This window comes from Felis catus, chromosome A2 (genome assembly GCF_018350175.1).
Source record: "Felis catus isolate Fca126 chromosome A2, F.catus_Fca126_mat1.0, whole genome shotgun sequence".
Taxonomy (NCBI): Eukaryota; Metazoa; Chordata; class Mammalia; order Carnivora; family Felidae; genus Felis; species Felis catus.
This window is the reverse complement of record NC_058369.1, coordinates 20,192,342-20,218,619: the sequence shown is the minus strand read 5'-3', so window position 1 is coordinate 20,218,619 and position 26,278 is coordinate 20,192,342. Positions and strand designations below refer to the sequence as shown.

General features: G+C 52.8%; 2 protein-coding genes across 17 annotated transcripts in view; both read right to left on the bottom strand.

The window, feature by feature from the left end:
* Positions 1-180: 180 nt before the first annotated feature.
* MANF (mesencephalic astrocyte derived neurotrophic factor) lies at positions 181-4,203 on the bottom strand. Its single transcript, XM_006928821.4, has 5 exons — positions 4,126-4,203; positions 3,812-4,031; positions 2,942-3,069; positions 1,804-1,945; positions 181-608 (listed from the first exon to the last, which is right to left on the bottom strand). Exons 1-5 carry the CDS (start codon positions 4,201-4,203, stop codon positions 424-426), a joined length of 753 nt encoding a protein of 250 aa, XP_006928883.2. The 3' UTR covers positions 181-423.
* The window catches only part of DOCK3 (dedicator of cytokinesis 3), a 603,425-nt gene continuing 579,738 nt past the window's right edge, over positions 2,592-26,278 (bottom strand). For 8 of the 16 annotated variants that reach the window (XM_045050674.1, XM_045050687.1, XM_045050692.1 and 5 more), the window contains 14 exons: positions 25,686-25,827; positions 24,485-24,651; positions 24,255-24,341; positions 23,597-23,776; positions 22,879-22,962; positions 22,640-22,756; positions 20,570-20,691; positions 19,158-19,296; positions 18,488-18,635; positions 14,590-14,708; positions 13,371-13,458; positions 9,461-9,583; positions 8,851-8,933; positions 5,004-8,073 (listed from right to left, as the gene is read on the bottom strand). In XM_045050674.1, the coding sequence (XP_044906609.1) occupies positions 7,564-8,073; positions 8,851-8,933; positions 9,461-9,583; positions 13,371-13,458; positions 14,590-14,708; positions 18,488-18,635; positions 19,158-19,296; positions 20,570-20,691; positions 22,640-22,756; positions 22,879-22,962; positions 23,597-23,776; positions 24,255-24,341; positions 24,485-24,651; positions 25,686-25,827 (2,109 nt within the window). In that variant the 3' untranslated portion in view covers positions 5,004-7,563. The other 8 variants (XM_045050704.1, XM_023249123.2, XR_006592949.1 and 5 more) reach the window with 7 other exon arrangements.

Genomic DNA, 26,278 nt, shown 5'->3' with positions numbered 1-26,278 from the left:
TGCCTCCAGTCCTGCACGAGCCCCCATGCCTCAGCCCGTGTCCTGCCTGGCATCTCCGGCACTGGCGGCCAAGGGGCAGATGTGAAGATAGCAGACAACTCTTGTGAACTGGAAAGCATAAACTGCTGGGATCTTCGTTAGGGCTGAAATCCTATTTCAGATTCACTTTAATTCTCCAGGGACAGCTAGAAATGTTCTTCCTTTAATAAAAAATTCCCAAACACACTTTGAAGTCCTAGAGTAAACCAGCAACAGAACAAAGTGAACCCCCCAGGGGGCGCTGTAGAGCCAGCATCGGCAGGAGAGCTCCAGGCTTCACACCTGACATTGTCAGGAGCCTGCCTAAAAAATAAATTACAAAAAGGCTGCAGGGAAGACGCAAGTGGAATGCTTTCCCCACAGGTGCAGCGGGGGGCGGGCAGACTACAAATCAGTCCGTGAACCGGCTGCCTTGGGGGCGTATTTAGGCATCAGTTCATTAATCTTCCGGATGTAGTCAGACTTCTCCGCACAGCCTTTGCACGTCTCCCCCCAGTCGTCCAGGATCTTCTTGAGTTCTTTAACCCGGAGCTTCTTCAGGTCCACTGTGCTCAGGTCAATCTGCTTGTCTGGAGGAGAGAGTAGGGAGAGCTCGTGGGAGCGGCCACGGACCCTCATAGTCCTGGGATGGGTCACCCCAGCACAGCCTCCCATCCGCTGAAACAAGCAGTCTACTGGTCTGAGAGGGACAGACGTTTCCAGACACCTGCAGGTGTGTGTCTGTGCCCACTGCCCTGAACTGGGGGAACTGGCCTAGGCCCTTTCACCGGAAGGCTGGTCTCACGCTGGCAGCATCCACCCAGACATGCAGTATTGCCAAGGACAGGGATGGGGGCTACATGGTTCTTACAGGAGGAACCAACCTTACAGGAGAAATGTGGTTCCCACTCCAAGTGCCTTGAAAAATAGTCACAGTAGAGGTCAAGTCACTGTAGAATGACAGCTCCATGGTGACAGAGCAGAGAGACCCCCTAGCTCCAACCAATTTCCCAACACAGGCCCTGGTCAAGAGCTGACTCTCTCCACAACCACTTGTGACCACAGAGAGACCTTGAGCCAACAGCCTGTCAGGTCACGGTCAGGAGACTGGGCATCCTTGACACAAGTGGACAAACACAGGCCCTTGGACACTCAAGTCACAGTAAAATATGCTGGTGCTGCTTAAACTTTATAGACGAGGACAACTATTCCTGGTCCTGTTTCTGAGGCCTGCTTTTCCCCACCAGTAATGTCGGCAAGAGAGATGCTGCAGCAGCTGGAACTCCTGGCCTGCCTGTCCGCACACAGCATTTCTCTTCAAAATGAGGAAGATTGCTGGGCCTTCAGAGCTTATGGCCAGGAAAGGTCAGGCCACATCCCTTCTCTGCTCAAAATCCCATGTTCCCAACTTGACTCAGATTAAAGATCTGAAGCCAAATCTTCACCAATCTGCAAGGCCCTCTGTGCCCTGTCTACCCGCCATGCCTCTGGCTGCCTCTGCACTGCCTGTTTGCTCAGCCTGGAATGTTCTTCCCTTAGCTGTTCCCCTTGGCTAATCCACCGCCTGCCTCCAAAGCATGTTGAATGTCACCTCCTCAGTGAGCCCTATTCAGACCTCCACCCATGAGGCCAGATCCACCCTGCCCCTCACTTAGCACAGTCTACCCGGCTATAAAACTCAACGAGGCTCTCGTTTCTCACCTGCCTCTCCCAGCTACAAAGTTGACTCCTAATGCCTGAGCTCAGAGGGTCCGTGTTTGTTAAATAAGGTTTAGCCACACTCACCATACTTTAGCTCACAGATCTGGCTGTCCTTCTTTTTGAGCTTCTCACAGACCTTCTCCACAGGGATGTGGTGGGCCAGGGGCTTCGACACCTCGTTGATGATCTTAGTGGCAGCGTCATCTGTGGCCCCAATGTAGTAGCACTGCAGCAAGAAAGGACAATGACCTTCAGGAGGTTTCCCTTGAAAGCCTTCTCCTCCACAACACACTGATATCTCAAAACATCTCTTTGCCAGGACCCCCTTTCCCCACACCCTCTCTGTACCAGCGGTCAGATTCAGTCAGCGTAAACCCTGGGCTCTTAATACATGCTCAGTCCCAGAGCTGACAACCTCCAAATAAGTTTAAGAGTCGCCAGGATTCAGACCTTTAAAAAAAAAAGACACACAGGGGCGCCTGGGTGGCTCAGTCGGTTAAGCGTCTGACTTCGGCTCAGGTCAAGGTCTCACAGTTCGTGAGTTCGAGCCGCGCACCTGGCTCTGTGCTGACAGCTTAGAGCCTGGGGCCTGCTTCCAATTCTGTGTCTCCCTCTCTCTCTGCTCCTCCCCCGTTCATGCTCTCTCTCTCTCCTTCAAAAATAAATAAAAACATTTAAAAAATTAAAAAAATAAATAAATAAAAATAAAAAAAGACAAACCAGCGACTGCCAGGGAAATTAAAGCTACAAAAATCATCATTTCATTAGGGCTCTTGTCCCAATTCAGCACTGGCGTACCCTGTGCCCACTTTGTTATCTTGTGTCCTTGCACGTGGCCTCTGAACACTCACATGGTTGTTCCCTCTTCCTGGGATGCTCTTCCCTCCTGCCTTGCAATGACAACTCTTCCTCAGAGAGATTCTTGACTATTTTGCCTAAATCAGCATCTCCCCTCTCTGCCAGAGCACCGTGGTCTATTTTCTGCTGGACACTCATCCCGCTGCTGTCATTTATTTGCCTGTCATTTCTCCCCACTGATACTCCCAGTGCCCAGCACCCAGTACGTGCTCATTCAATACTAACAGGGTAACAAAACCTCACAACTGCAGAATTCATGAAAACACTGGAGACTGGAGTCCCACACTAGCATACTAACAGAACAGTTAACCTCCTGAACAGGCAAGTGGGCAGGGCCAGCCAGGGAGGGTAACCAGCTACTCACCAACCGATTCTCTTTGCCTCTTGCTTCCCGGCAGAATTTTATAAGCTCTTTTTCAACAGAGGATGGTGAGAATGTGACATCTCGATCTTTGAGGTCCTGATAAAATCTTCCCAGATAAGAGATACAGACTGGAAAAGAGAGGGAAGGGAGATGCTCAGCAATCACCAAGGTGCACCCCAATCCACCAGGAGGGAACTCCGTCATCAATTTAAATAGCAGACACGGTGAGAGATGAGTTTTTCCATCACCGGGTTTTCTCAGGTGCCCACGGGTGGGCAGAACCCACCTCCGGGTTGCTGGGGTCCCTTGGTACACCTAGGGCACATGGGGAACGAGCATCACCCAGTGACCCACACATGGCTCCTCCCTGCTCCTTCCATAAAGTTTAAGCCGAGATTGAACACGTGTCCTTGGGATGGACTCACTGTGACCTCAGAAGAGGCCAAACCGGAGGGCGAAGACAAAAACAATCCAAATGCTTCTCATTTCCAAATACAACATCGAACCCGAGGTGCGGCTTCGCAGGCCCACCGGCCCCAGAATGGTGCCCATGGCCGGCCCTGGGGACTCCCGACCTGGGCCAGGGAGAGCCTCTGCCCCGTGATGGGAAAAGAAAGAAACTCCGGCGTTATCTCAATTTCAAGCCAAGTTTTCTGCACGATCTAGTCCCAACTTTTTCTTGTTGGACCAGTTTCCTAGGCTCAGGAACTGTTTTCTAGGCCGGCGTCCGCCCCTCTTCGGGCGGACCCCGCTGGGACGGCCGCCGCCCCCGCCCGTTCCAGCCCCGGCCTCTCGGCCGTTCGGTGGTCTGGGTGGGTTCAGAGCCGCCGCCAGGCCGGCCTCGGTGCGCGGACCCCGGCCCCGCCGCACCTTCGCAGTCGCCTGGCCGCAGAGCCCGGCCGCCCGGCAACACGCTCAGAGCCAGCGCCACCGCCAGCCCCTGCGTGGCCCACATCCTCCTCCTCCTCCACCGCCGCCGCCGCCGCTGCCGGACTGAACCGCGCCCGCCGTGAGGAGCTGCCTCCGGGTCCCGGCCGCGCGCCGTAGTTCCCCATTGGCGGGCGGACCCCGCGCCCTCCCACACGCCGCGCTCTCATTGGTCCACGCGCCCGGGAGCCCAGACGGGCCGCTCCACGCTGCCCTTTCTTATTGGCTGGTAGCTTCGCCCGCCCTTGGCCCTAGACAGTTGTCGGCCGCTGATTGAACCAGGGGGGCCGGCAGGAAGCGGCCGCGAAGGCGGCGGAAGGGGTCCGGGCCGCCATCTTGAGTAGGGGCAGCAGCTGTGACAGAGGCGGGGCGCCGCGCACTGGCGCAGAGGACTGGTGTGGGGTTCGGCTTCAGCTTTGCGCCAGACTTGTCCCGAGTAGTCCCTGCTCTGGGACCCACGTCTGCCCGAAAAACCCCTCCCCGCCCCGGGGCCCCAAGGGCAGGCAGGGAGAGCAGACCGCTGCAGGCCAGGTTTCGGGGAGGTTCTTTTCTTTTTTTCAAACGATACCGTGGGCGGAGGATCCAGGCTTCGGGAACGTCTGCGGAAGCTCTTGCGCCCGCGAGGCTTGCCGACCGGGTCTGAATGTCCGCATCAGGCCGGAACCCGTCCTGTAGGAGCTAATTGGACGCCGGCCGGGGTGGACAGAAGCTGGGCTGGAGGATTTCTCATTGGAAGGGCCCCCTCCGAGCGGCCGTCCTAGGCCTCGGGGAGCGCCTGGCCTCCTTAGGTGCTGTGGCTGTACGATCCGAGCCGGCCCGCCTCAGCGGGGAGCTAAAGGACTGGCCCGCCGCCTCCGGCTTTCCCACCGAGCCTCAGGATCCCTGGCTGCCGGGGGCGCCTCCTGGGTGGGGGCCCGCGAGTCAGCCGACGAGCACTTGAGGGGGTTTCCTCTTTGGCTGCCCTCCCTTCCAAGTGCAGGGCTTGGCTGGCTGTCTGAAGGCAGGGCGTGGAAAAGGCTGGCTCCGTGCTCCGTGCAGAGAGGTTTCTATGGGGCTAAAGGGCTTGGAGCCCAGCGACAAGGGATGGAGAGGGGCACTTGGGCTGCTCCCATTCAGTGAATTCAGTGGGTCAGTATCAGGTATTCATCTTTAATTCACATCACAGCAGTCAAAGGAGTGGGGAAAGGGGGAGAATCAAGTGGCAGATATTTACATCTAAAATTCACATTACTTGTTGGATTTAGAACATGCTACCACAATATATACAGTAAAATACCTTTTGGGACACTAGTACAAATTGTTTTTCCTCTTAACTTTGCTTTCTGGTACAGGTATAAGATAATTTTTAAACCACTTTTTTAAACATAAATACACACAAAAAAAATGGTTAGAAGTTTTCTTATTTTAAATAAGCACAGAATGCCAGAGGTTAAAAAACACATTTATAGGGCTGAATACCAATTGGACATCACACTCTATACATTTTTTGCTCAAATTCCTGTACAAATACACAGCATTCAAATAGGTATTTACAAATAAGCTTGAAAGAATGAAAATCAGTATTTCACAATCTTTTCAGAGGATTCTCATTTCTGGCCTCCCACTTCCCCTCAGACTGGCCGTTCTCCAACAAAAGGGATTTGGATTATGTCCTTTCATCCAGTTAGGGAAAATGGAAAGGGAAGACAAACCTAGCCTACCTTACATAAAAAAGCAAGGCCAAACGAACCCACAACCCACACTGCCCTCCCTACCCTCCTGTGCTACAAGGTGGAGAAGGTCGATGTTCTTATGTGATGACTGCCTTGTCCAGGGATTGAGGTTCAGAAGTGCCCTAAAATCTAAAGATGCCCTTCTACCTAAAATTCAAATCCAGAGCTAGCCCCCAACTCTCTAACACTTGTGAACACCACATACTCTATGCCTGCCCTCTGAGGTCAGGGTTGCCATGACTCACCCACTCTACCTAGAGCTATCTTTATAATTATCAGAAACGACCCACACTGGTGGGAGACACCCCCAGATGCCCTGAAGGTAATGTGGCCCTCCATCTACCCAATTGGTTACTTGCTGGCATTTCCTGTTCAATAAGCTGGCATTTGTTTACAAGAAAAGAACACCTTGGCTGGCCTTGTCTGTTTGGAAAGGTGGGCTGTGGGGGAAAGGATGGACGTCTAGGGCCCAGGGCCTGGCCGGAAGAGGAACTAGGGGAGAACACATCTGCTCAATAAGGAGAAGGCAGCCTTGTGACCATCAAAGTTGTGAACTTATGCAAATGAAAAAAAAATTTTGTAGACTTTTTTTTTTTAAGTAACTTAGAAGCACCCTGGTAAAATACTACTACCACCCCACCTTATCCCCCCCCCCCCAAATAATAAACCAAGAGAAAAATCCGTGCCCTGACCTGAAAAAGTTTCCTATAAAGATACCATTGCGCTCTGCCCAAAAGACTGGGAAGGCTGGAGAAACTGCCCTCCTGCCCACCCTGAACCCTGAGTGGTGGTCCCCGTGGGCTTGGAGGGAGGGGGGGGGGCGGTGAGCTACAGTTGGCCACTTGAGAGAGGATAATTCAACCTGTGTGGCTCTCTGCTTCCAAAGGAGGGGCTTCCTCCCACCCTCTTTACCTAGAAGCTTGCTGAACCTTACCACGAGTCCTCAGGGCTGGAAGCCTGGCTGGGCAGCCAGCCCCACTGCTCAGAGGTAGTGCTGAAAATCCCTGATTCAGGAACTGGATGACAGGCATTCTGGCCACTTCTGAAAGAGGATTTCTGGCCCCTGCCACACCCCAGCCTCGCTCTATACCAGCTTGTCTCTCAACACTTGGCCTCCTGGGCCATGGGGAAGAAGGTTGCTAGGGCCTCTGGCTCCACACCCCCACACAAGCGCCAGGGGGCAGAGGGTGGGAGATAACCTTTGCAGATCCATTCATCAAGGGGGCTCCTGCAGGGCATGAGGTGTATGGAGAATGTAAGGGAGCAAATGGTCAAATAAAAGCGATGGAAAAATCCAAGGTAGAGTGAGAGACAGAGCTGGCCCATGGAAGCTTGGCAGTGTGCCCTGGGCATGCAGTTAGGCCAGGTCACATGCCTGAGCTGGCAGGTTGGCTCAAGCAGCCCCTCAGTCTCGCACTCCTGGATGGAAGAGTGGGCAGGTGGGTAGGCATTTGTGCAAAACGGCTTGTAGCTCCCTTGTCCACCTGTGACATGTAGTCCACGTGGTCCTTGCGATCCCTGAATACAACCATGAGTTCTTCTGTCCACACAGCAACAGAAGAAGTCCCTAGTGCAATTTCCATTCTTCTGTGCATCTCTGCCCTGGAGGGAGGGCCTGGAGCTCCTACCCCTGGGCCCTGCAAAGCTGCAAAGCAATTCTCTCTGTGCAATATCTCCATATAGCTCCACGTGGTCTGGAACTGCAGGAGGAAGAAAGCATCTACTGCACAAAGGAAAGAAAGGAAAACCCATAGAATGGAAACGTAGAAAATGAAATAAAAAGAGAAGCCACAACCCTTCATGCTGCTGCGGCCTCTGTACATGGCAACACACAAGTTCACGGCAGTAGAACGTAGACTCGGGGTGGTTCTCTCCTGAGTGCCAGGCCTCTCTGGCTCCCTGGCGAGGGGACTTGCTTTTCAGACCTGGAGTGGATGGGCAAGCTGCTCACAGAGGGCGGCGTCCCAGCCGCCTCCTTGCCCCTCACTGTTCCCCTCGGCCGTGTTCCCAGGCCATGCGGGCCTGCTCTTCCTTGGCGCTCCCTGGGGGCAGCGAGGCCTTGCGGTGCAGGCCCCGAGGCCTGTCAGCATCTTCACGTAGCAGCACGCCTTCATCGTGCTCCAGGGCTGGCAGGCGGGTGTGGTAGGGCTTGGGTGGCAGCGCAGGTGGGTCCATGGGGTCCTGAGGGATGACACACCCCGGTGCTGAGTGGCTTCGGCATGGCTGGGCCTTGATGGAGTCCAGAACGGCGGACTCAGAGAGGCTGTAGTGGACAGGGAGGTAGGGTGGCTCAAGATCTTCATCTGCATTCCAGGCCTGGCTCGGCATGGAGTCCATGGTGTCAGTTCGAGGTGGGACCTCTGAGGAGTGCCCAAAGTTACTCTCGCTCAGGGAGGACACGCCGCTGCTGGCACTGCCAGACAGTGTAGAGTTGCTGCCGTCCAGACCTGACTGGGGGCTTGTGGGGGAGGCTGGGATAGGGTGGAGAGGAGACTGCAAAGGAAAGGGTGGGCATATTAGAATCCCTTTCTCCAGACAGGTGGGCTGGCCCACTAGGTGAAGAGAGGACCAAGTACCCGCACATATTGGCTACACATTTGTTTCTTCAGCAGCTGCCTCCAAGCAAGCCAGTGGAACCCCAGAATCAGCTACATTTCTGTGGACAAAAATGGCCCTGGCCTGGCTGCTAGGCATTTATATCCCATGTGGCTCTGGGGTGCTGACAGAAGGGCTGGGTGGGCAGGCCAGTGCAGAGAGCAGGAAGAACCCCAGGGGACACGGGCCAGATGAATGCATTCTGTTGCTAAAATCTGTGACAGAGTCTGTCTTTTCCAACAAGCAGAAAAGGAGTTTTCATAAGGCTTTGCTGCCTCCTGTTTCTTGCTTTTGACTGGCCTCTAGTGTAAAATGCTCTCTGATCTACCATGGAAATGTTTTTTCACTTCTTGAACTATAGTGCATCGATACCTAGTGGTGTCAGCAGGGAGCCCCCAAGCCCCTCACTGCCCCTTGCTGATGCATTCAGGGTACTCGTGTGTTGCTGTCCCCAGGACCCTCTGACCTCCCTGTCCCCATCGCATTGATTGCAGGACACATGGGTCATCTGCATCACAAGTGTGGCTCTGGCCACCCCCAGCTTCTGCCAGGCTGGTTGCTCTGGGACAGAGGAGCACGGAAGGGCTGCGGTTCTTTTTGTAGACCCAGGAGATTCCAGAGCAGACAAGAAGATTCCTTTCACACTCTTGTGGGGTTGTTGCTTCAATACATTACCTTGCGCAGAGTCCGGGCAGGCAGGGCCGGGGGGGTGTCACCCAGGGGGTGGTGGAAGGCGTCAAAGTGTAGGGAGTAATGACCTGCAAAGGGAATAGAACAAGAGCCTTAGCTGGGGCTTTCTTGGGCTGTGTGCTGGCACATCTTCCAACTGCATGGCTGTGGGAAGAGTCTCCTGGGCACCCCTCAGCACTGAAGGTCACAGAAAAACCTCTTTTTTCACTGAAGTTCTCCAAAACAGGCTGCTGGAGTAAAAGGCACCTGTGCCACACAGAAGGTCAAGAAGGTCAAGTACGGCCAAGCCCATGGAACGGTGGGCCACAGGCAGTTGTAGCTCTCCGACAGGCTGGTGAGGAGCCGGCCAGCACAGTCTGTTCCATTGTCTTCAGCCCCCCTGGTTGGGAAGGCCTTCCTGAGCTCACCTGCTGTACTTGGAAACCTCATGACCCCAAAGCCCAGCAGGCTTCTTCCTGTGGTGGGGATATTTCTTCCTTGGCTGAGTCAGCCCAGAGAACGGCCCATCTTCTTAGTCTCGAGGGCTGCTACCCTCGCCTCTGAGTCGAGTCTGAAACCAGGGGCTATCTGGGGGACCCGCTGGAGGTCTTCTTACCATGCAGCAGGCTTCGGGGAGGCACTGGGGGGGCCAGGATGCGCCCCATGTGGGCAGACAGGAAGGGCTGGGCCTCTCGGGCTCCGCTATCCAGGCTCCAGCTGCTGGGGGCTGCTGGCACTGCTGAAGGGTGGAAACAGATGGCATGAAGGGAGGTTACTTCTGAGCCATCCTCAGGGAGAAGCCCATCTTACAGCCTATGGCTTCTCCAGGTGTGCACTGTGTAGCCAGCACATGTGTGAGTGGCATGCCAGCCCCCCAAAAACACTGGCCACGTGAGACACTGTGGCCCATGGGGGAGAGTGACCAAGGACAGAAGCTGCTTAAGAGGATGGCAGCAGAGTGGACTGACTGACGTCTGAAGAGTACTCAGGGTGAGGCAAGCTGAGAGACAGTGCAGCAAGGAGTGAACACCTGCAGCCTCCGGGATTTGTCAGAAGAGGACAGAGAACAGAAGTGAGCAGAGCAGAGTGGAACGGGCTGATGGGACAGAATGCAGACAGAATGCAGGCCACAGAGCTCCTCACCAGAGCCAAGTCAGGGCTCTCCAACTGCCCTGGCCTAACAGGAAAAGCAGGGAGCACAGGGGGCAGGAGGCACAGACTGCCCCATCCTAGAGCTAGTGCACAGCCAGGGTGTGGGCAGGAGTTGCCCCCCAAAAGGCCTCTGGTAACATACAAGCTGTTCCCACCCTACTGCTTCTCTGCCTACTGACTGGATTTGGGATGCACAAAGGGTTTTCAGGCAAGGACTGGTGTGCCTGCTGGAGGGAAGAGTATACAGCCCAAGAGTTGTGGCTTAGGTCTGGTTCCACCCGTGGCTTCCCAAGAAAAGGGAGGGCTGTGGGAATGAGGGTGCTTTTAGGCTTGCAGAGAGGCCCAGTTCCTGGCATCCACATGCTATGGATGCAGGGTAGAGTGGGCCTTGGACAAAGGGAAACAGAGTGTCCATCTATGCCAAGGAAGGAGGCCAGCGCCAGAATACTGGTCCGTTCACACCTCTCCCCCAGCCACAGCTGAGGTGAGCAACTTTGCAGGAGAGGAGAGGAAAGGAAGAATGGCTGGATCTTGGGCTAGAAGGTGCCACTCTGCAGAAACAGCAGGGGACATATAAATACTGTTGGCCAACTCCTCCTGGAGACCAAATACCACTGATAAGAAATGTGTCTTTTCTCTAATGGAGCTAGGCAAACATAATTTCCCTTTTAGGCTATCAGCAGCAGGGAAGCAGCTCATAATTCAGAGACCTAGCCCCTAGCTTTGTTCTGAGGCAGTTATAACTCAAGTGTGCCCGAAGAGGCTGGGGTTTGTGCTCTTCCAGCGCCAGGTACTGAGAGGGAAATGCTAGCGCCTAAAGGAATAGAGAGGTTCTGGAAAGGAAGGAGCTGGGGTCTAGCCTTCAAGGAGGATGTGGCCAGGAGGGGCTGGGCCCATGTGGTCCAGGGATAAGATAGTTATGCCCTTCTCCTTCCTTCCCATTAGTGAGGAACTCAAGGGCTTGCAGTAGAACACAAGGTAGAACTCTACTACCTGAACAGCCTCAGTTCTAAGGACTGCTCAGTCTCATGGGATGGCTGATGGCAGGTGGCTGGTGGGAGGGCGTGGCAGTGATTGGGTGGGCAGGCACTCAGCTGTTGCCTAAAGGGAGGAAAGAATTCTGAATCTGATGAGCACCAGGTGGATTCCACCAGAAGGCCTCCTTGGAGAGCCTGAGGCAACCGAAGAACAAGATAGGCCCATTCTCACACAGACTCTCCTCAAGATGGGGCATGAGCTTCTCGGTCCTCATCACTGAAACTTGCTCTCTCCAAAGAGAAAAGTTCTAAAAAAGAAAAAAAAAAAAAGCCCCCGAATTTCAGGAATTAAGAAGCTTGGAGGTGGGTCTGGGCAGCTTCCCCAAAGGGGTCCTGACAGCCCAAGCTCTCACTGCAGGGCCACAGATATTCACCCACAAGAACCCACAGGAACTTGCGGGCAGTGAGGTTATGGGGCAAAAAAGCTGGCAGGCTGCAGGGCTTTTCAAAGGGTGCCTGCCTGAGCCACTCCAGTGATCCAGAACCATCTAGTTCACCCTATAGACTGATGTTGGTGAGCAATGAGGCCCATGGACCTCTGCCATGTGATACAAATGCACTGGGGCTAGTGGAAAGTCTAAGATGGAGTGACTTATCCTGGGAGAAGGGGGCAATCCCTACTGTGGCCTGGCCATTTCTTGCTCTGTCTCTGTGAACGGAGGTCCAGCACTGGCCTGAGAGTCACTGCCTGGCAAAGAGAGATGACAAGTGAGAAGCAGAGTCCTTGTGGGACTCAGGATCCTGATGACAAGAGAATGGTGATAAGTATGTATATCTTCTGCCCTGGAGGATCCAGGAAGAGACTTAGGGAGCCACTACTCTGGCCTGTGTGTTCCCACTAGGCAAATGTCTTATTTGCTGCCCACAAAACACTGGCACTGTGGCATGGACATGCTTGCTGTGGCCTCAGCCTCTTTCCTTCCCACACTTGGGGATGGGCATGTCCAGCTTCTTGCTGCAGCCTGGTCTGAGGCCTGGTGTTCTTCTTTGTCCGGTTGGCATAGGGTCCTGGTCTGGCCACCAGCACCCACTTGAGCTCTGAGCTCTTCTGTGCTCTTGGCTAGTTTTCAGATGGCCCCACATCTCAGGTGAAGAAAAGATACTGTGGATTTTGGCCCCTGAGGCCAAAATGGCACTCTATTTTGTGGGAATAGGTGCAAGGTCCAGGTAAGCCGCATGTTTTTGGGATGTGCAGGCTTGAGGCTAGGAAGTCATCTTCGGCGGGAATCTCCATATCCTTTGTGGTTGAGCACCTGGTACCTATGCCTACCAGCCACTGAGGTTGTGGACCCAGTGTCTGGTCTCCTTAAAGAAGACACAGAGGCATGTCCTCTGTGGTGAGCAAGGGAGGAACAATGACAGTGGGGACAGTAGACAGCACTTGGTGAGGAGGTGCAATGACAACAGGATGACAGCTTTGGAGGTACAGGTTCTGATGGGACAGCAACTTGTATTCCTGGGGACTGAATTTGCCCTAAGCTCCACCAGATGAAGGAGAGGGAGGGGAAACTACAGGGAGAGGGGCTGATATGGGGCCAGGTTCTGGGTGGCAGGTGGTCTAGCATAATCCTCATATAGGTATTGCTTTGTGTTAAAATTAAGTCAGATCTCCATGTGTGAGGCTTTGGGCCAGGGTCATGTAGGGTCCAAGTCTGGTTCTTCCATTAGCTTGTTGCAGCGGGACACAGGGTAAAACTCCACTATCCAAACATCCCCTGTTCTAAGGACTGCCCGGGTTCATGCCCAAGTTGATGGGCTTGCAATCCCTGCTAATAAGATAGACTCATAGCAGCTGGCCACTTGCTGGCCAGAGTGGCTGCAGGAGGACTCAACTCAGAGTACCTAGGGCTTCCTTGGAGAGGACTGTCTCTGGGAAATTCACTTTGCCATGGTCTGTCCTTCCCATTCTTCTAGGAGCTTGCTCAGCCACAGGCCTATTCTGAGCAATAAGGAGAGGTCCCTGAGGGCCCAAGTTGAGAGTGACGAAAGGGGCCATCAGGCCTGCCGAATCCTGGAGCTGGTTGGGAGAAGCCCAACAGTCTGAACACAGCAGCCTGAGTTTCCATAAAGGTGGGCTCAGGGCAGGTAGCAGCTGGGGCCTCTCTGAAGGTGGGCCCTTGGGAGAGAGATACATAAACTAACAGGATCCAAACTTAGCATCAAACCGGACATGGGTTAAACAGTGAGCACAGGAGTTGGTCAGGACTCTGGACACACAGACAGGCCTGGGTGTTGGAGTGTGGCACAGCCTTGGCCAGTTGGTGCTCAGGGACAAGAGTCAGACACTCAGGATGGGGACAGACATGGGGGAAGGCCACCTGGAAAGGGGAACAATACCTTTTTCAGCCACAGACAGATTGGGATCACTGCAGGGTTTGCAGGATCCGACCACTTGCTGGAACAGGGCCCGCTGGAAATTTGGCAGCTGAGGGGGGAGAAAAATATCAAAGATGGTGAAAACAACCAGGTACACCTCAGGAGGCAGAGCTATGGGCCCAGGAGCCAGATCATATTAAGAGAAGACAGGGAAATCAAAGCAGTGGTACCGATCATGCTCAGCCATAGGAAGACTGTCCCTCGCTATCTGGCTCTGAGTGCTGCCATGTCAACATTGGAGGCACCTCCCTACAATGCCTGGCTGGGCTCCAAGCTGTCTTGTACATGGCCAAGAAAAAGGACATAGGCACCTGAGGGTATCTAACTGTATCCCTCTGCCCTGACAGGGAGACCCATTGGCAGAAAGGACTGAGGCACCCCTCTACCCCTCAGCACTGGCAGGCTTGGCCTCCTGGAGATCCTTGCACAAGCCCAAGTTAGCAATGTGGATAAGGCAAAGGGCAGCACTCAAGCCTAGAAAGTCACGGACAGGACTCACTGTTCTGATGGGCAGCTGCCAAGCAGGCCTGCTCCCTCTACCTGGCAGGGTTGATCAGGCACAAGGAAGTACAGCTGAGGTAACAGTTGCTTGGAGGTGATTTTCATGGACTCTGATAGAAGGGCAGGCAGATTGGGCACAGGAAGGAGTTAATCCCCACATCTCTTTGTTCAAGGCCCCCAGGTAGGACATCCAGAGAGCTGTGCAAATGGTGGAGAGAGTAGCCTCAAGAGGCAATGAGGGGCTTCAGATAGATGGATGGATGAAAGAGGCAGAGTCTGTCTCAGTGAGGATGCCCTTCACACACACAGGGAGGAAGACCATCCTCCAGACCCATGTCCACCACTGCCTTCTCAGGATAAGAAAGAATGAGGTTCCTCTGCTAGACTGTTTATGGATAAGGAGTCCAGGAAGCTGTACAAGCAATGGGTTGGCAAGAAGGACAGCCACACAAGCAACTGTGGCTCTAACCCGCCAGCATTCTTCCTACAGGTCCACTCCATCTGGATTGCTGATCCTCAGAGCCACTGCAGTCCTGTCCAGAGTGGGCACCCAGCAGCCTTCTGAGGGTCTTATGGCAGAATGAAGGAGGCACACAGGGCAATATAGAAAGCCTAGCAGATGCAATGAGGGCAGCCCAGGCCACCATACTTGCAGCAGAGGGCAGTCTGGGTCCACTACCTGTCCGTTCTCCAGGATGGCTGCTGGATACATGGCACTGCTTGGGCGGTCCCGGTGTGTGGGCAGCAGCAACATCATTTCCCGGGCGTGGCGGTACTTATCTGGCAGAGAGGGAGAGCCTGTAACCAAGTGAGAACAATCACGCACAGATGACAAGCCACAGATGGAAGGCCCAGCGGGCAAGCATCCTTGGGGCCAGGGAACCAGGGTAGGTGTCCCCTTGCAGCTGGGGTGAGGATGAGCTCAGCAAGCACAGGAGGAATGAAGCAGAGCCCGCTGGTGAGATGGTGGTGGGGCCGCACCTGACATCCCAGCTGAGGTGGGCATACTGCAGACTGGGGCAATGCAGGCCCACTGATAGAGCCCCCTCACGATGCTTAGAGGCAGATCATGAGAACCGAGGACAGGAGCTGGGCCCCAAAGGGCCCCCTGCACCCAGCGCTCTTGGGATATGGGGTGACCTGGATGCTGGGCTCTTTCAGGGGGCCCAGGCATGGGCACAGGCCAGCTTGCAATGGAGCCATCACACAGAGACAGAGACACTGAGATAACATAGTGGCATGGTTCTTACTTGACGCATTGTGTCTCCCCACACTTACCGTTTCCAGATACCAACTGGCTCTGTTCTCAGCTGACCCCCTACCACCTTTGCCCAAAGGCTTCTCCTTCCCATATTCGAGGCCTCCAGAGCCTGGCCTCTGCTTTCCTTGCTGTCCTACCATAGCTCCAGAGCCAGGCTGGCTGGGGGCCCAGGGCCCTACACACAGGTGGCTCTCCAGAGTTTCTCTCCCTGAGACTTGCCCTTCAGTGAACTTGGGGGTCATATGGGAGCTAGTCTGGGAGTTGTGGGGCTTTAAGCCAGGCTCTTGAGTTGACTTGGTTCCTGCTCTTCTTTTGTGAGGCTTCTGTGGTGATATCCTCTGGCCTGAGGGGCTGTTACAGAGGCCAGACCTCAGCAGATGTGGTGGTCCAGTCCCCATCAATGCAGGCCATAGCTATAGGTCTTCAGGAACCTGTCAGCCTATGGTTCTTGAGGGTACCTTCCACAGAAATAGAGAGAACAGCTTTCTGACTTTCTTTGGGAATGGATCATTTGGAAGGCCCTCCAGACGTGCACCACTCGTTCCAGACATCAGCATGTCCATGAGAAACTAGCCCATGGGCAGCCTCTGGCTGGCTCAAGTGGTTGAAACCCCTCTGTGGCGTGCTGTTAGTGAAGCTAGAGAGTCCAAGGGCTCCATCTGAGAAGTGAACCTGCAGCTCTGGAGGCTCTGTGTCCTTGAAACCCAGGGTCCCTGGGGCCTTCCTTTGACTATGCCATGAAGGCACTGTCAGAGCACAACTAAAATAGGTCTCTGCAGTCAGCTTCCCCAGGAAGCTGCGACATTCCTCTTGCACTCATTTTAGACCAAGAAGATGAGCCTTAAATATCTTGAAGAAGTCAGTATAATAAAAATCAGTAATGGCTGTTTAGAGAAAAATGGAAAAGAGTTCTTAATTGCAATGATTTCTATAGTGCCTTCCCAGCAAGAAACTGAATGCTCCCTGAGCCCTGCCAGCCACAGCTCTGGACAGGACCCTTTTACTTAGTGTGCACAGAAAGAGACATGCACCTTTACACCAATCCAGTTACATCAAACTCCAACCTAACACCCATTCCACACCAGGCACGTGGTTGGAACATGGCACACTGCCTAACTCAGGCTGGCCATGGTCCCTGACCTCACAGAACTCACAGCCTGGCCCACCAGGCCAACCCCACATCTGCATACTCCATGTGCTGATACATGTCAGGGGTGCTAGGATGGAGGGACAGTAGCCTGCAGGCCCCAGATGCTGTGCTGAGGATTTGAATCCATGTGATGGAGGCCCCTCTTGTGCTGTAACAGAGAGGTGCTTTGTGCTACTGCCAAGTTTTCCAATTCTGCCACTTCACTTTTCTCTCACTGCCCTCAGCCCTGGGCAGCCAATCCCATGGTAGCAGAGAATGACGGTTACTTTTCATTAAAACATTTAAATACCACAAGGGCTTTGGTGTCACAGGACTTTTGAACTGCTTGAGTTGTAGTCTGGTAAACCCAAGGGAGGCTATGTCCCAGCATGACTGAGGTATTCAAGGAGGATCAGTCAGAATCTCCAGGTTTCCTAGCTCCACTCAGTCTTTTGACCATTAGGGGGAGCTGCCTACTTACAGGAGTATAGACTGTGCCTTGCAGGCCTTCTGGAAGATTTCAACAGGGACCACAGCAGAGAGTGTCAATGGGCTTGGTGAGGAAGGCCACTGGTGTCATGACCACTCTTGGGTGTGGGGGAGGGGACTCCAATGCAAAGGACTCTCCAGAACACCTTCTCCATAAAAGCCTTCCCTTTACCCATAACAACCAGAAAAAAGAGCAGACTTCTCCCTTCCCTCCATGCCCCCAGTGCATCTCCTACTGCATCTACCACATCTATCTGAAAAAGCAGTCTTCCTCTGCGATTCCAGATCTCTCTCCATCTTCTCTCACAGGGCCTACTGCTGGTATGCTACATACTGGCCTATGGTTTTCTCCAGATAGGCCTGCACATGGATTGCATGGATGGTGTAGCCTAGAAGTGAATTCCTGCTCCTTCTTAGCTGCCTCTGCACTCATCACCATTCCCAGCTTTGGGAATGTTTACTTTTGTACTTAATGTCTACTCCAGAAAGGGAAGGGGCTTCTGTCAGCCTTTCTCTATATGCTATCCTGGAGTTTGGCCCCTGTGATAGCTTGTCTCCAGAGATGGCAACCACCAATGCCTTCCCTTCAAAAACACACATGCCACTCTTCACATCATGAGGTGCAGTCTCATTCCCCACCTTGGTCTCTAGGTTGGCCTTAGTGACTTGACTAGTTGACAGAATGTGGCAAAAGGACCATTATGGGTTTCCAAGGCTGGGTAATAAGAAGCCTTGCAACTTCTGCCTGGGTACTTTAGAATGCCTGTTCTGAGAAAAATCAGCTGCATGCTGTGAGAAGCCCGAGGTACAAGTAAAGACCCTCCAAAGCGACTCTGGTGGACAGTCCCAGCTGAGCTGCCAGCTGCCATCTTGGATATGCAGCCTAGCTGAACCTTTAGATGATTCCAGCCTCAGGTGACATCTGACTGCAAGCTCATGAGAGACTGCAAGCCTGGAAGCAATAGCCAGTGACTGCCTGGTGAGCTCAGACCACTCCTTTCTGTTGCCATCCTGCACAGCCACCCTGAGAAGCACTAGATCCTAGTCACTATAGCTGATTGCCATCCCACTGCAAATGCTTCTGTCTAAAAGGGTGGAGAATGAAATTTCACTGAGAACTAGGATCAGATTGTGAAAAAGATGCTGGCTCAGAAAACAATATTGAGCCAATGAATAAGAAATCAGGCAATAACTGGCAAAGTAAATAGCTTTTCACAGAGCCATCTCTCCTGATTATGCCTTTCTTAGCTGACAAGGTCTTTTTGGTTGCTGTTCTTTTTTAGAATAATATTTTCCAGGGTTAAGTTTAGCCTTCAAATTTAATTTTCATACTGTGCATTCATCCTCAGTTCCTCAAGATAAGACTCATTGTTGCCTTAACTTTGATTTTTATTCTTGCGAATGTTTCAATGGAAAAGAACTGAGCTTTCTCCTGGGCCACATGTCCTCTTACTGAGGTGGAGATGCGACAGCCAGCCACCTCTGTGGTAGTGTAGCTATAACCGCTACTCAGGGCAGGGTCTGAAGCCAGACAGAGAGACTGCTGAGCTGGGAACCCTTGAGTCCTTAGTGCTAAAAGGGGAACATTCTCTAAGTCACAGGGCCGCTTTCAAAGACAGAGCCACAGATGAGAGGAGGACAAGTGGGGCTCATGAGGCCCTCTCCTCCCTTCTGCAAGCAGCGCCCTGCCCTCCTTACCTCGGGCACTGGAAGGGGCAGAGGTAATCATCTGGGATGGTGCTGAGTGAGTGGAACTCAGGCTGGAGGAAGAAGGGCTTGCCTGGGACGAGGACAGAACAGAGACGTTGGTGATTGAGCCCTGGTACCTGGGGTTGGGATACGCGAGCTGCAAAGGGAGAAAAATCAGCAGGATAGAGGTCTGAATGGCCAGGATTGTAGGACTGGCCCAGAGTTGGCTTCTTCATGCCATGAGGTGCCCAGACCCAGTGTCTGATGAGGTACCCTGGGTCCTGATGGGGGCCAGGATGGTGGCTGGCACTACAGGTCACCCTCACCACCCATGGAGCAGGGCTGTTGGGTCGATTCTAATGGTGGTGCCCATATAGGATGCAGGACTTAGCCATCAGAAATGCCAGGAAGGAAGGCAATTTGGCAGAGGATCTTTCCCATGGGATCTCTAAGAGCAATCATGACTGAAGCTAGATTTCCTTCTTGGAAAGTAATGCCTGGGAACTTTATTGACATGGAATGGAGTGGAGGGAAGGCAGTTTTACTGGCTCTGGGTATTCTGATTTCAGAAACTAGAGAACTAGGCAGGGGTATGAGCCCTCAGACCAAATCAGCCAGCAGAGAGGTGAGTCCTCCAGGTACGGTGCTCTCGCCCACACTCCTTGGACAGCTCTGGTACCTGCATATGGTGGTATAGATCCTCGGGAGCCTCGCCCATGGAGCTGTCACCCAGAACCACCACGTTTCCTGCTTCGCTAGATGCATGTGAGGAGAGAGAGGATGACGAATGGCGACCTGTGCCCATCAAGTTCATGGGGCTGCGAACAAGAGTGGGAGATAGGGAGGAGTCAGGCGGGGAGCTGAGAAACCTTGCTAGGTGGTAGGGGGACAGTGTAAGGGTGTGTGTGAAACAGTCACCCCTAGCCTCAGATGACACTAGTTTAGAGGGTTTCAGAGTTAATGCTTATACCCATTTGAGGCCTGGGGCAGTCCTGAATCCCTGCCTGCTGCTCAGGGGCCCCTGTTCTGGCAGGGCCAATGGTAGGCTGGCAAAGTCTCTATTTGGAGTTAAATGGTTTATGGCCACTCCATCTGATTATATAAATAGTTTTTCAGTTAGGAGGGATGAAAGTGATATGCTCAATCAGGTCAAGGATTCCAGGTCCCCTTCCTATGCAATGTTACTCTGAGCCAGTAGCCACCCCCTGCTGGGATTTGCTCCTAGGCTCCTAGGCCAGGGGTATCTTCCTGGTATGAGGAAGCTGTCAAAATAGCTGGCTAGGAACCATCTGTTGACTTCCTTCCACATATGTGGTCACAGGCTCATCAATACCCTCCTCTATCAATAGTAGGCAGTCCTTTTCATTCATTCCTTCTTATTTATAGAGGCCTACTCTGTGCTAACTTACTACTTAACATTGGGAAACAAACCCAAGTAAGGGGCTCCTCTCCCTGGCTCCTCCTCTGATCTGGCCTTCCTGCCCTGGAGGCTTGGAGTATCTTCAGTTGAGCCCAGACAGACCAGGACTCCTGAGTTCAGAGTAGGGACACCTTGATGTGCTTCCACATCACCATGTCGTTCTCTCCCTTAAACTGACTGGCGATCCTCATTCCCCTTGGGATCAAGTCCAAAGGCCTGAATGAACATGGCCCATTTAGAGCTGGAACTGGCCCTCTTCCATGCCCTGGAATCCTGCACTCCAGCCACAAGACTCTGCTGGTAGGGCTGACCAGGCTGGCTTGTTCACATCTTGAGATGCCTGCATACGTTAGTCTCTTTGCCTGGATCTTGTTCTATCACCCTCCTAACCCCATCCCATTTCTGCCTCACAAACTTCTACTTATCCTTCAAGACCTACCCCAAATGCCCCCTCCTCTATGTTCTCACAGGACCATGTACACTTCTCTCTCTCCCAGGATGACTGGATGTGACCATGGGTCTTATGGCAGGAGCTGTGTGTTTGATGTATGCATGGGTCAGAGGGTATGTGAGTGAATACACACACCTACTATTTCAGGCTTTCTTGCTCTGACCTTTGACATCCAGACTTACCTCCATGGAGGGGACCCTCCCCAGCTCTAAGGCCGTACCTGTGCCGGTGGGTCATCTTGATGCTCTCAGGGCTCATGGGACTATGGGATGCTAGGACATTTCCCCGTGGGGTGCTGGTGCCTGAACATGCAGGACTTAGCTTGTCCAAACCCGGAAACTCCTGTTGAGAAATGAATGTCCCTTTATCAGAGTAAACAATGAATAAGTAATTAAGGGGTGAGAGGGAAGGGCTGGCTAGTGGTAAAAATGTAAAAGAAGAATGTAAAAAGAAAAAGAATCAGATACTTTTGGCAGAACCTGAATTGCTGACTTCTTTTGGGCAATGGCCCCTTCATGACTAAAACACTCTCCTGACTGCACTGGAGTCTAGACCAGAGGCTGAGAGGCCTTGGGTTGACCCTACTAAGAGAACACATCTGGAAAAGGCTGAAGTTGCTCTGAGTTCACAGGAGTGTGTTAAGAGGCATTCTTGGTATAGAATAAGTGGACTAAGAGCTGAGAAGCAGGAGAAGAGGAGTTGATTAACAGCTGCCAGTCAGTTTACATAAGGACTGGGGTTGGGTTTACTGGACTGCTAAATGGCCCAACTCTCAGTGTCCTGGGTTAAGTTGCCTGTGACACAGTTTATGGGGACAAACGATGTAGAATCCTGATGTGGGCCCTAAGTCCTACTGGGGATATTTCTGAGCGTGGCCTAAAGAAGCAGCAGGTTTTCCATGCCCTTCTCCCAAAACACGCTGAAATGAAAAAGAAGGGTAAACTGGAGAGGACACCTCCATGTGTGTCCTGGAGACCTTGATGTATGCGGGTGAGTATTTTGTGATCTTTGCTAAAGTGACCCAACAGCTTTGCATGGCAGAGAACGTCTCCTGTTCTAGTGGTCAGGCTCTAGCCTGCTTGGGTCACTTGTGGTGATGAGAAAGTTCGCACATAGCAGAGACTAACCAAGAATGAGAGGTAATAGAATACCCATTAGATTTAGTGACACTACCCAAGTTCTTCACTAAATGGATATTTTAATTTTAAGGTAGAAACACAAAAGACTTTCACTTTCTCTGCATGTTTCACCCTGAAATACCATGGGAAGATCATTACAGAAAGGAGAAATTTCAGGCCCTATAGGCTTTCCTCTGAAAAATGTGCCCACTTCTCAAACTACAAACAAGCTTCTTTTTCTCTTTTTGGAGTCCATGCTATCTACAACTGGGCAGGAATGGTTGAGACATGCACTGGGGGCCACCAGCATCAAGAACAAGGCAAGTCAACCCCAACAGGTTAGGCCACTGAGTCTGAGTGGTCCAGCCTCTCTAGGGCCAGTGATTATCCCTGAAGAGGAGCCTCTTGTCCGAGATGGCCTTGCCTAACACCAAACAGCTCTGTTTTCCTTGTCGCAGATAATAAGGTTCACACCTCTTGAGATCTGGCACCCAGACTATTTAGCAGATAGGTTTCTCTCGAAACACCTGGAGTCAGCTTTATTGTTGAAAATGGGGTGAGGGCACATAAACAGGGGTTTCAAGACCATCTGGGCCCTGTTCTCTGCCAGCCAGCATTCCCTGCGAGACTGCTGAGGGGAAACTAGTCCTGGAATACAGGCTCTGCTTTTGCTTGTGTGAATCCATCTTTGGGCCAACCCTGCTGTTGAAGCCCAAGAGCCAGGTCAGAGTCGGGAGAACTTCTGGAGCAAGAGGGCATGAAGATGGCAAGGGAAAGAGGGAAAAGAGGGAGATGGGGAGAGAGGGCTGGCTCAAGCTATGTCTTACCTCTGTAGGTTCTTGGGATGAAAAATATCTCCAAAGAGATATCTACATGTGGATCACATAATTTAGCTCTTTTCTTCCTCATGTGAAAACCTCTCTTCACCAGCACAGTACCTTGAAAAACATTCTTTGCCCTTGAATCTGACTCCTCCTCAGGGAGGGGAGTGCGTGAGGGGATCCTGGGCATCCTTCCCCTGGATAGAACACTCACCTCTGCCTCTTGCCTCTCTGTGGTGGGGACAGCTTTTCCTTCACATTCCCCCCACCCTTTCCTTTGGCTTGTTGCACAGTCTGCAGGGAATGGCATCTGGTTCTACGGCAGCAGGGGCATGACAGGGATCAGCTTACATGGTAGAGGCTGGCCCGCATCATCTGGAACTGATCAATTAGCTTCTTATGCAGAGGGCGCATCTCTGGGTGCACAAACTTCTCATGAACTGCGAGCCCAACTCCAAGGACATGGACCTATTAGGGTGATAGATAAGGCCACTCTGCAAGTCAGGGAGTGGACCTTGACAACTGCAGCCATCCTGTGGTGCATAGCTTTTCCCTCGTGGCCACTGGCCTCTAAGCCCTGTAAGTCATACCTGCTCCTGCATGAGCTCCTTGAGCTGGGTGATCTTCTCTGCATCTCCTGGGTGCTTGGCAATATAATCTTTGTCAAAGAAGGCCTGAGAAAGGAAAGGCTCAATCAGGAAGACTTCCCAGGACTACCCCTTAGAGGGGACCCAGGAAGTGTACGTCTAAGGTACCATTTGAAAGGAAGGTCCTGACTCCTCACAGGTATACACACCATCTCCAGCCTGGCCTGCTTGGACCTCCTGCAATCAGAGGTATGTTTTTTTGCATCTAAGAAGGACTGAAGGTGGTCAAATAATCTAAGCCTGGGTACTGGTCCCAGTCCCTCACAGAGCTTTGATGGTCTGGGTAGGGCAGGTAGGGCTGGTGGCCAGGGTGTAGGGCTCAGTCTCTTAGACACCCACAACTTGCTTCTTGTGAAGGGCTGGGCTCCAGGGCTCCTCTTGGAGGCCATTTAACATCCTTCCCTAATCAGATGGATTACTCATCTGTCAGAGTTCAGAGAATAAAAAAGAAGAGACGGTCCCATAGGAGAGCCATGCCACAGAAACGAGGAGTGGTAGTGAGCCTCATGCCCGGGACCATCCTCTAGTCGGCTGAGGCACAGCTAAGGGAGGGCTAGCTGGGAAGGCTGCCCTAGAAGGCTGGGGTCTCAAGGAGAGGAGCCTGAGAACCACCTTCTCAGCAAGGCTGCCTGTTGTGGGTTTGGTCCAGGGCCCAGCTCACCTCTTGGTATCTTGCGACACCTCCATTGACAGCGGCATCGATGACGCCATTCAGGCACATGCTGAGCAGATTGATGTTGCCATGTGCCTGTCTGTGTTGATACTGGCTAATCAGGGCCCGTAGTTCCTGGTTCTTGTTCTCAACCACTTGGATGGCATTCTCCAGAGGGCTCACCTCCACCTGAGGGCACAGGGCACAGGGCACACAATGTTGTCCCAGGCATGATAACAACCCCTTCTTCATAATGATCCTGAGAACAGGGATCTAAGGCCAGTGATGCTGATTCTCACCCTTGTTCCTGTGGACTTAAGACTCCCTGACCCCTTTCAAATGTTCTCTTCTGATTTTTAGGCACTTAGAAGTATAGTAAAGAGTGAAGAACATCAGTTTTGAAGTCAGAGAGCTCTGACTTCCTGAACCTCAGAGAATAGTTTCCACATTTGTAAATTGGGAGATTAAAAATATCTGCTCCCCTGGTGTTGTCAGGATTAAAAGGGAGAAGATGTACAAAGCTTCTGACACAGGATTGGCCTGTGGCAGTCTAGGCCAGGCAGGTGGCCGAAGCTCTCTTTCTGTCTTTGGTCCTTAGAGAAAGGTCCCCAGAGCCAGGGCTGAGGGAGCAGCTGTGAAGATCAGCTCCATCCAAAACGTGTCTCACCAGTTCCCTCCTCTCCACTTCGAACCACCGAGAGATGCCAGGCAAGCTGTGGGTGAGGGTCAGTGTGGTACGCTCGATCCACAGGCTCTGTAAGGATGGCACAGACAGGGACAGGCCATTAAGCAATTTCTTCTACACCTGCCTGCTTGAGGGATGAGACAGGGACAAGATCCTGAGAAAGTGGGGCTTGCCCCTGGCCCCACTGCCCCTACTTTCCCACTGTTGTTCACCTTGAATTCATTCTCCTTGTCCTTGGGGCCTTTGTGAAAAGGCCTGTCGTACCGGAACTTCCTCACATTGTTGACACGGTAGAAGCTCTTGACGCGATCTGGGACCCTATCCATTTGCAGGACATCCACATAATCTGGAATGGGCGTCACCGCATAGATCTGCAAGTCTGGGCAGGAAGTGAAGGGGAAACCCAGACTTGCCCAAGGGATGGATCTGAATACTGACCCCTGTCATCACCCAAAGGAGAAAAGAGCCCCATAGCCCCTGTTCCCTCCTGGCAGCAGCAAGGAGCAGGACCCTTGCGCAGACTCAGGCACAGTTAGACCAGATTTCCCTATCTGCACCCTCTTCCCGCTCTAGCATTGAGCCTTCTGAGCACTCAGCCAAGGTGAGATGTCAACAGCCAAGAAAGAAGGGAAAGGGGTCAGAAGAACGCAGGTGGCCACACCGCAGGAGCAAGAGAGTTGCAAAGGCCTAAGCCTGCCCAATGTAGGTAAACTGTATTTACTGCAGAACAATCTTTTAATAAGAATACTATTTGGGGTCTTTGTAGAGAGATAACATGGGAGTCCACCCGTTCTCCCTCCCTGGAACAAGCTTACAGTCATGGTGACTGTCATGAGGTCTCCAAGGAAGCTGTGTGAGGGGGATGAGGGGGAGGCCAGTATTTGTATCCACACTTCCAAGTACCACTAAAAACACAGGCACTCTCCATCTCCTTCCCCATACCCTCCATACCCACTCCCAGGGCTGTACCTCAGTCCTCCTGACAAAGACTAGGGATAATAACAGATGCACACAGGAGTGGAGCAGGGGATAGAAATGGTAGTTATCCCTGTGGCAAGAGTTCTGGTTGGATCCCCAATTACCCTGTACAATGCCTGCTTCTGGATGCCTAGGCAGGTCCTTCACAGGGCCAGGTAGGGACTTAGGTGATGGTAGCAGCCCAGCCTGAGGGATGAAGTTCCCGCAGAAGCCCTGCTTCAGGCACCCACAGCTAAGGGCATGCCATGCTTCTTCTGTACGAGGCTGCATGAGGGTCCTGCTAAGTGTGGGTTCAGTGATGAGGACATATTCTGTTCAGGACTTATGGGTAACTTAGCCTGTAAGACCAACAACATAGCATAGGGGCAGCTGACTGGGTGGGCCTCACCTCCCAGGACCCCAGCCCGCCTTCCCTCGCCAAGCATAGAAAGATACACTGGGCATCACACTGCAGGATGGCATCGTCAGGGTGGTTGGGGTGCTGCATGGCGACCGCCTGTGGGAACTCGCTGAGCATCCTCTGCTGGAAGGCCTCCAGCCTCTCGTAGTCATGGCCCCGGCACACGTATTCTTTGTTCTGCCACAAACAAGAGAGCATGCTCTATGCCTTGCCCACAGCCTCACCTCCACATGGGTGTCAATAGCTACTTGTGTCACAAGCATGTCCTAGGAGCCCCTGTGACAGGCATGGGGCATAGCACTCAGACTCTGCCCAAAGGGAAATGATGATCCAGAAGGGAGAGGGACAGAAAAAGGGAGACTTGCACTGTGATGTGGCAGCCGGGAGGCAGGGCACAAGTTGCAGGAAGCAAAGGAGGGAGGGCGCCTTACCCAGGAAGGGGTGAGAGGTGAAGGGTGGGATTTTAGAAAAGGCCATGCCTGAGAAGAGTCCTGAAAGGCCCACCTGGGCAGCTCTGAGGGAGGAGCGGGGAAGGGTACTCTATGTGGGCACAGTGACAACCAGGGCAGCAACAGCCTGTACAGGAAAAGGTTGTGTGTGGAGAGGTGAGAGGGTGAGGAAGATGCCT

What these genes read in the sequence shown, in the direction of transcription:
- MANF (XM_006928821.4), bottom strand. Translation starts at nt 4,203, where the DNA reads ATGGCGGCCCGGACCCCTTCCGCCGCCTTCGCGGCCGCTTCCTGCCGG. An exon ending in TCAATCAGCGGCCGACAACT is followed by an intron (nt 4,032 to 4,125) that starts GTCTAGGGCCAA and finishes GACCAATGAGAG; the next exon opens with CGCGGCGTGTGGGAGGGCGC. An exon ending in GATCTGTGAGCTAAAGTATG is followed by an intron (nt 609 to 1,803) that starts GTGAGTGTGGCT and finishes TCTCTCCTCCAG; the next exon opens with ACAAGCAGATTGACCTGAGC.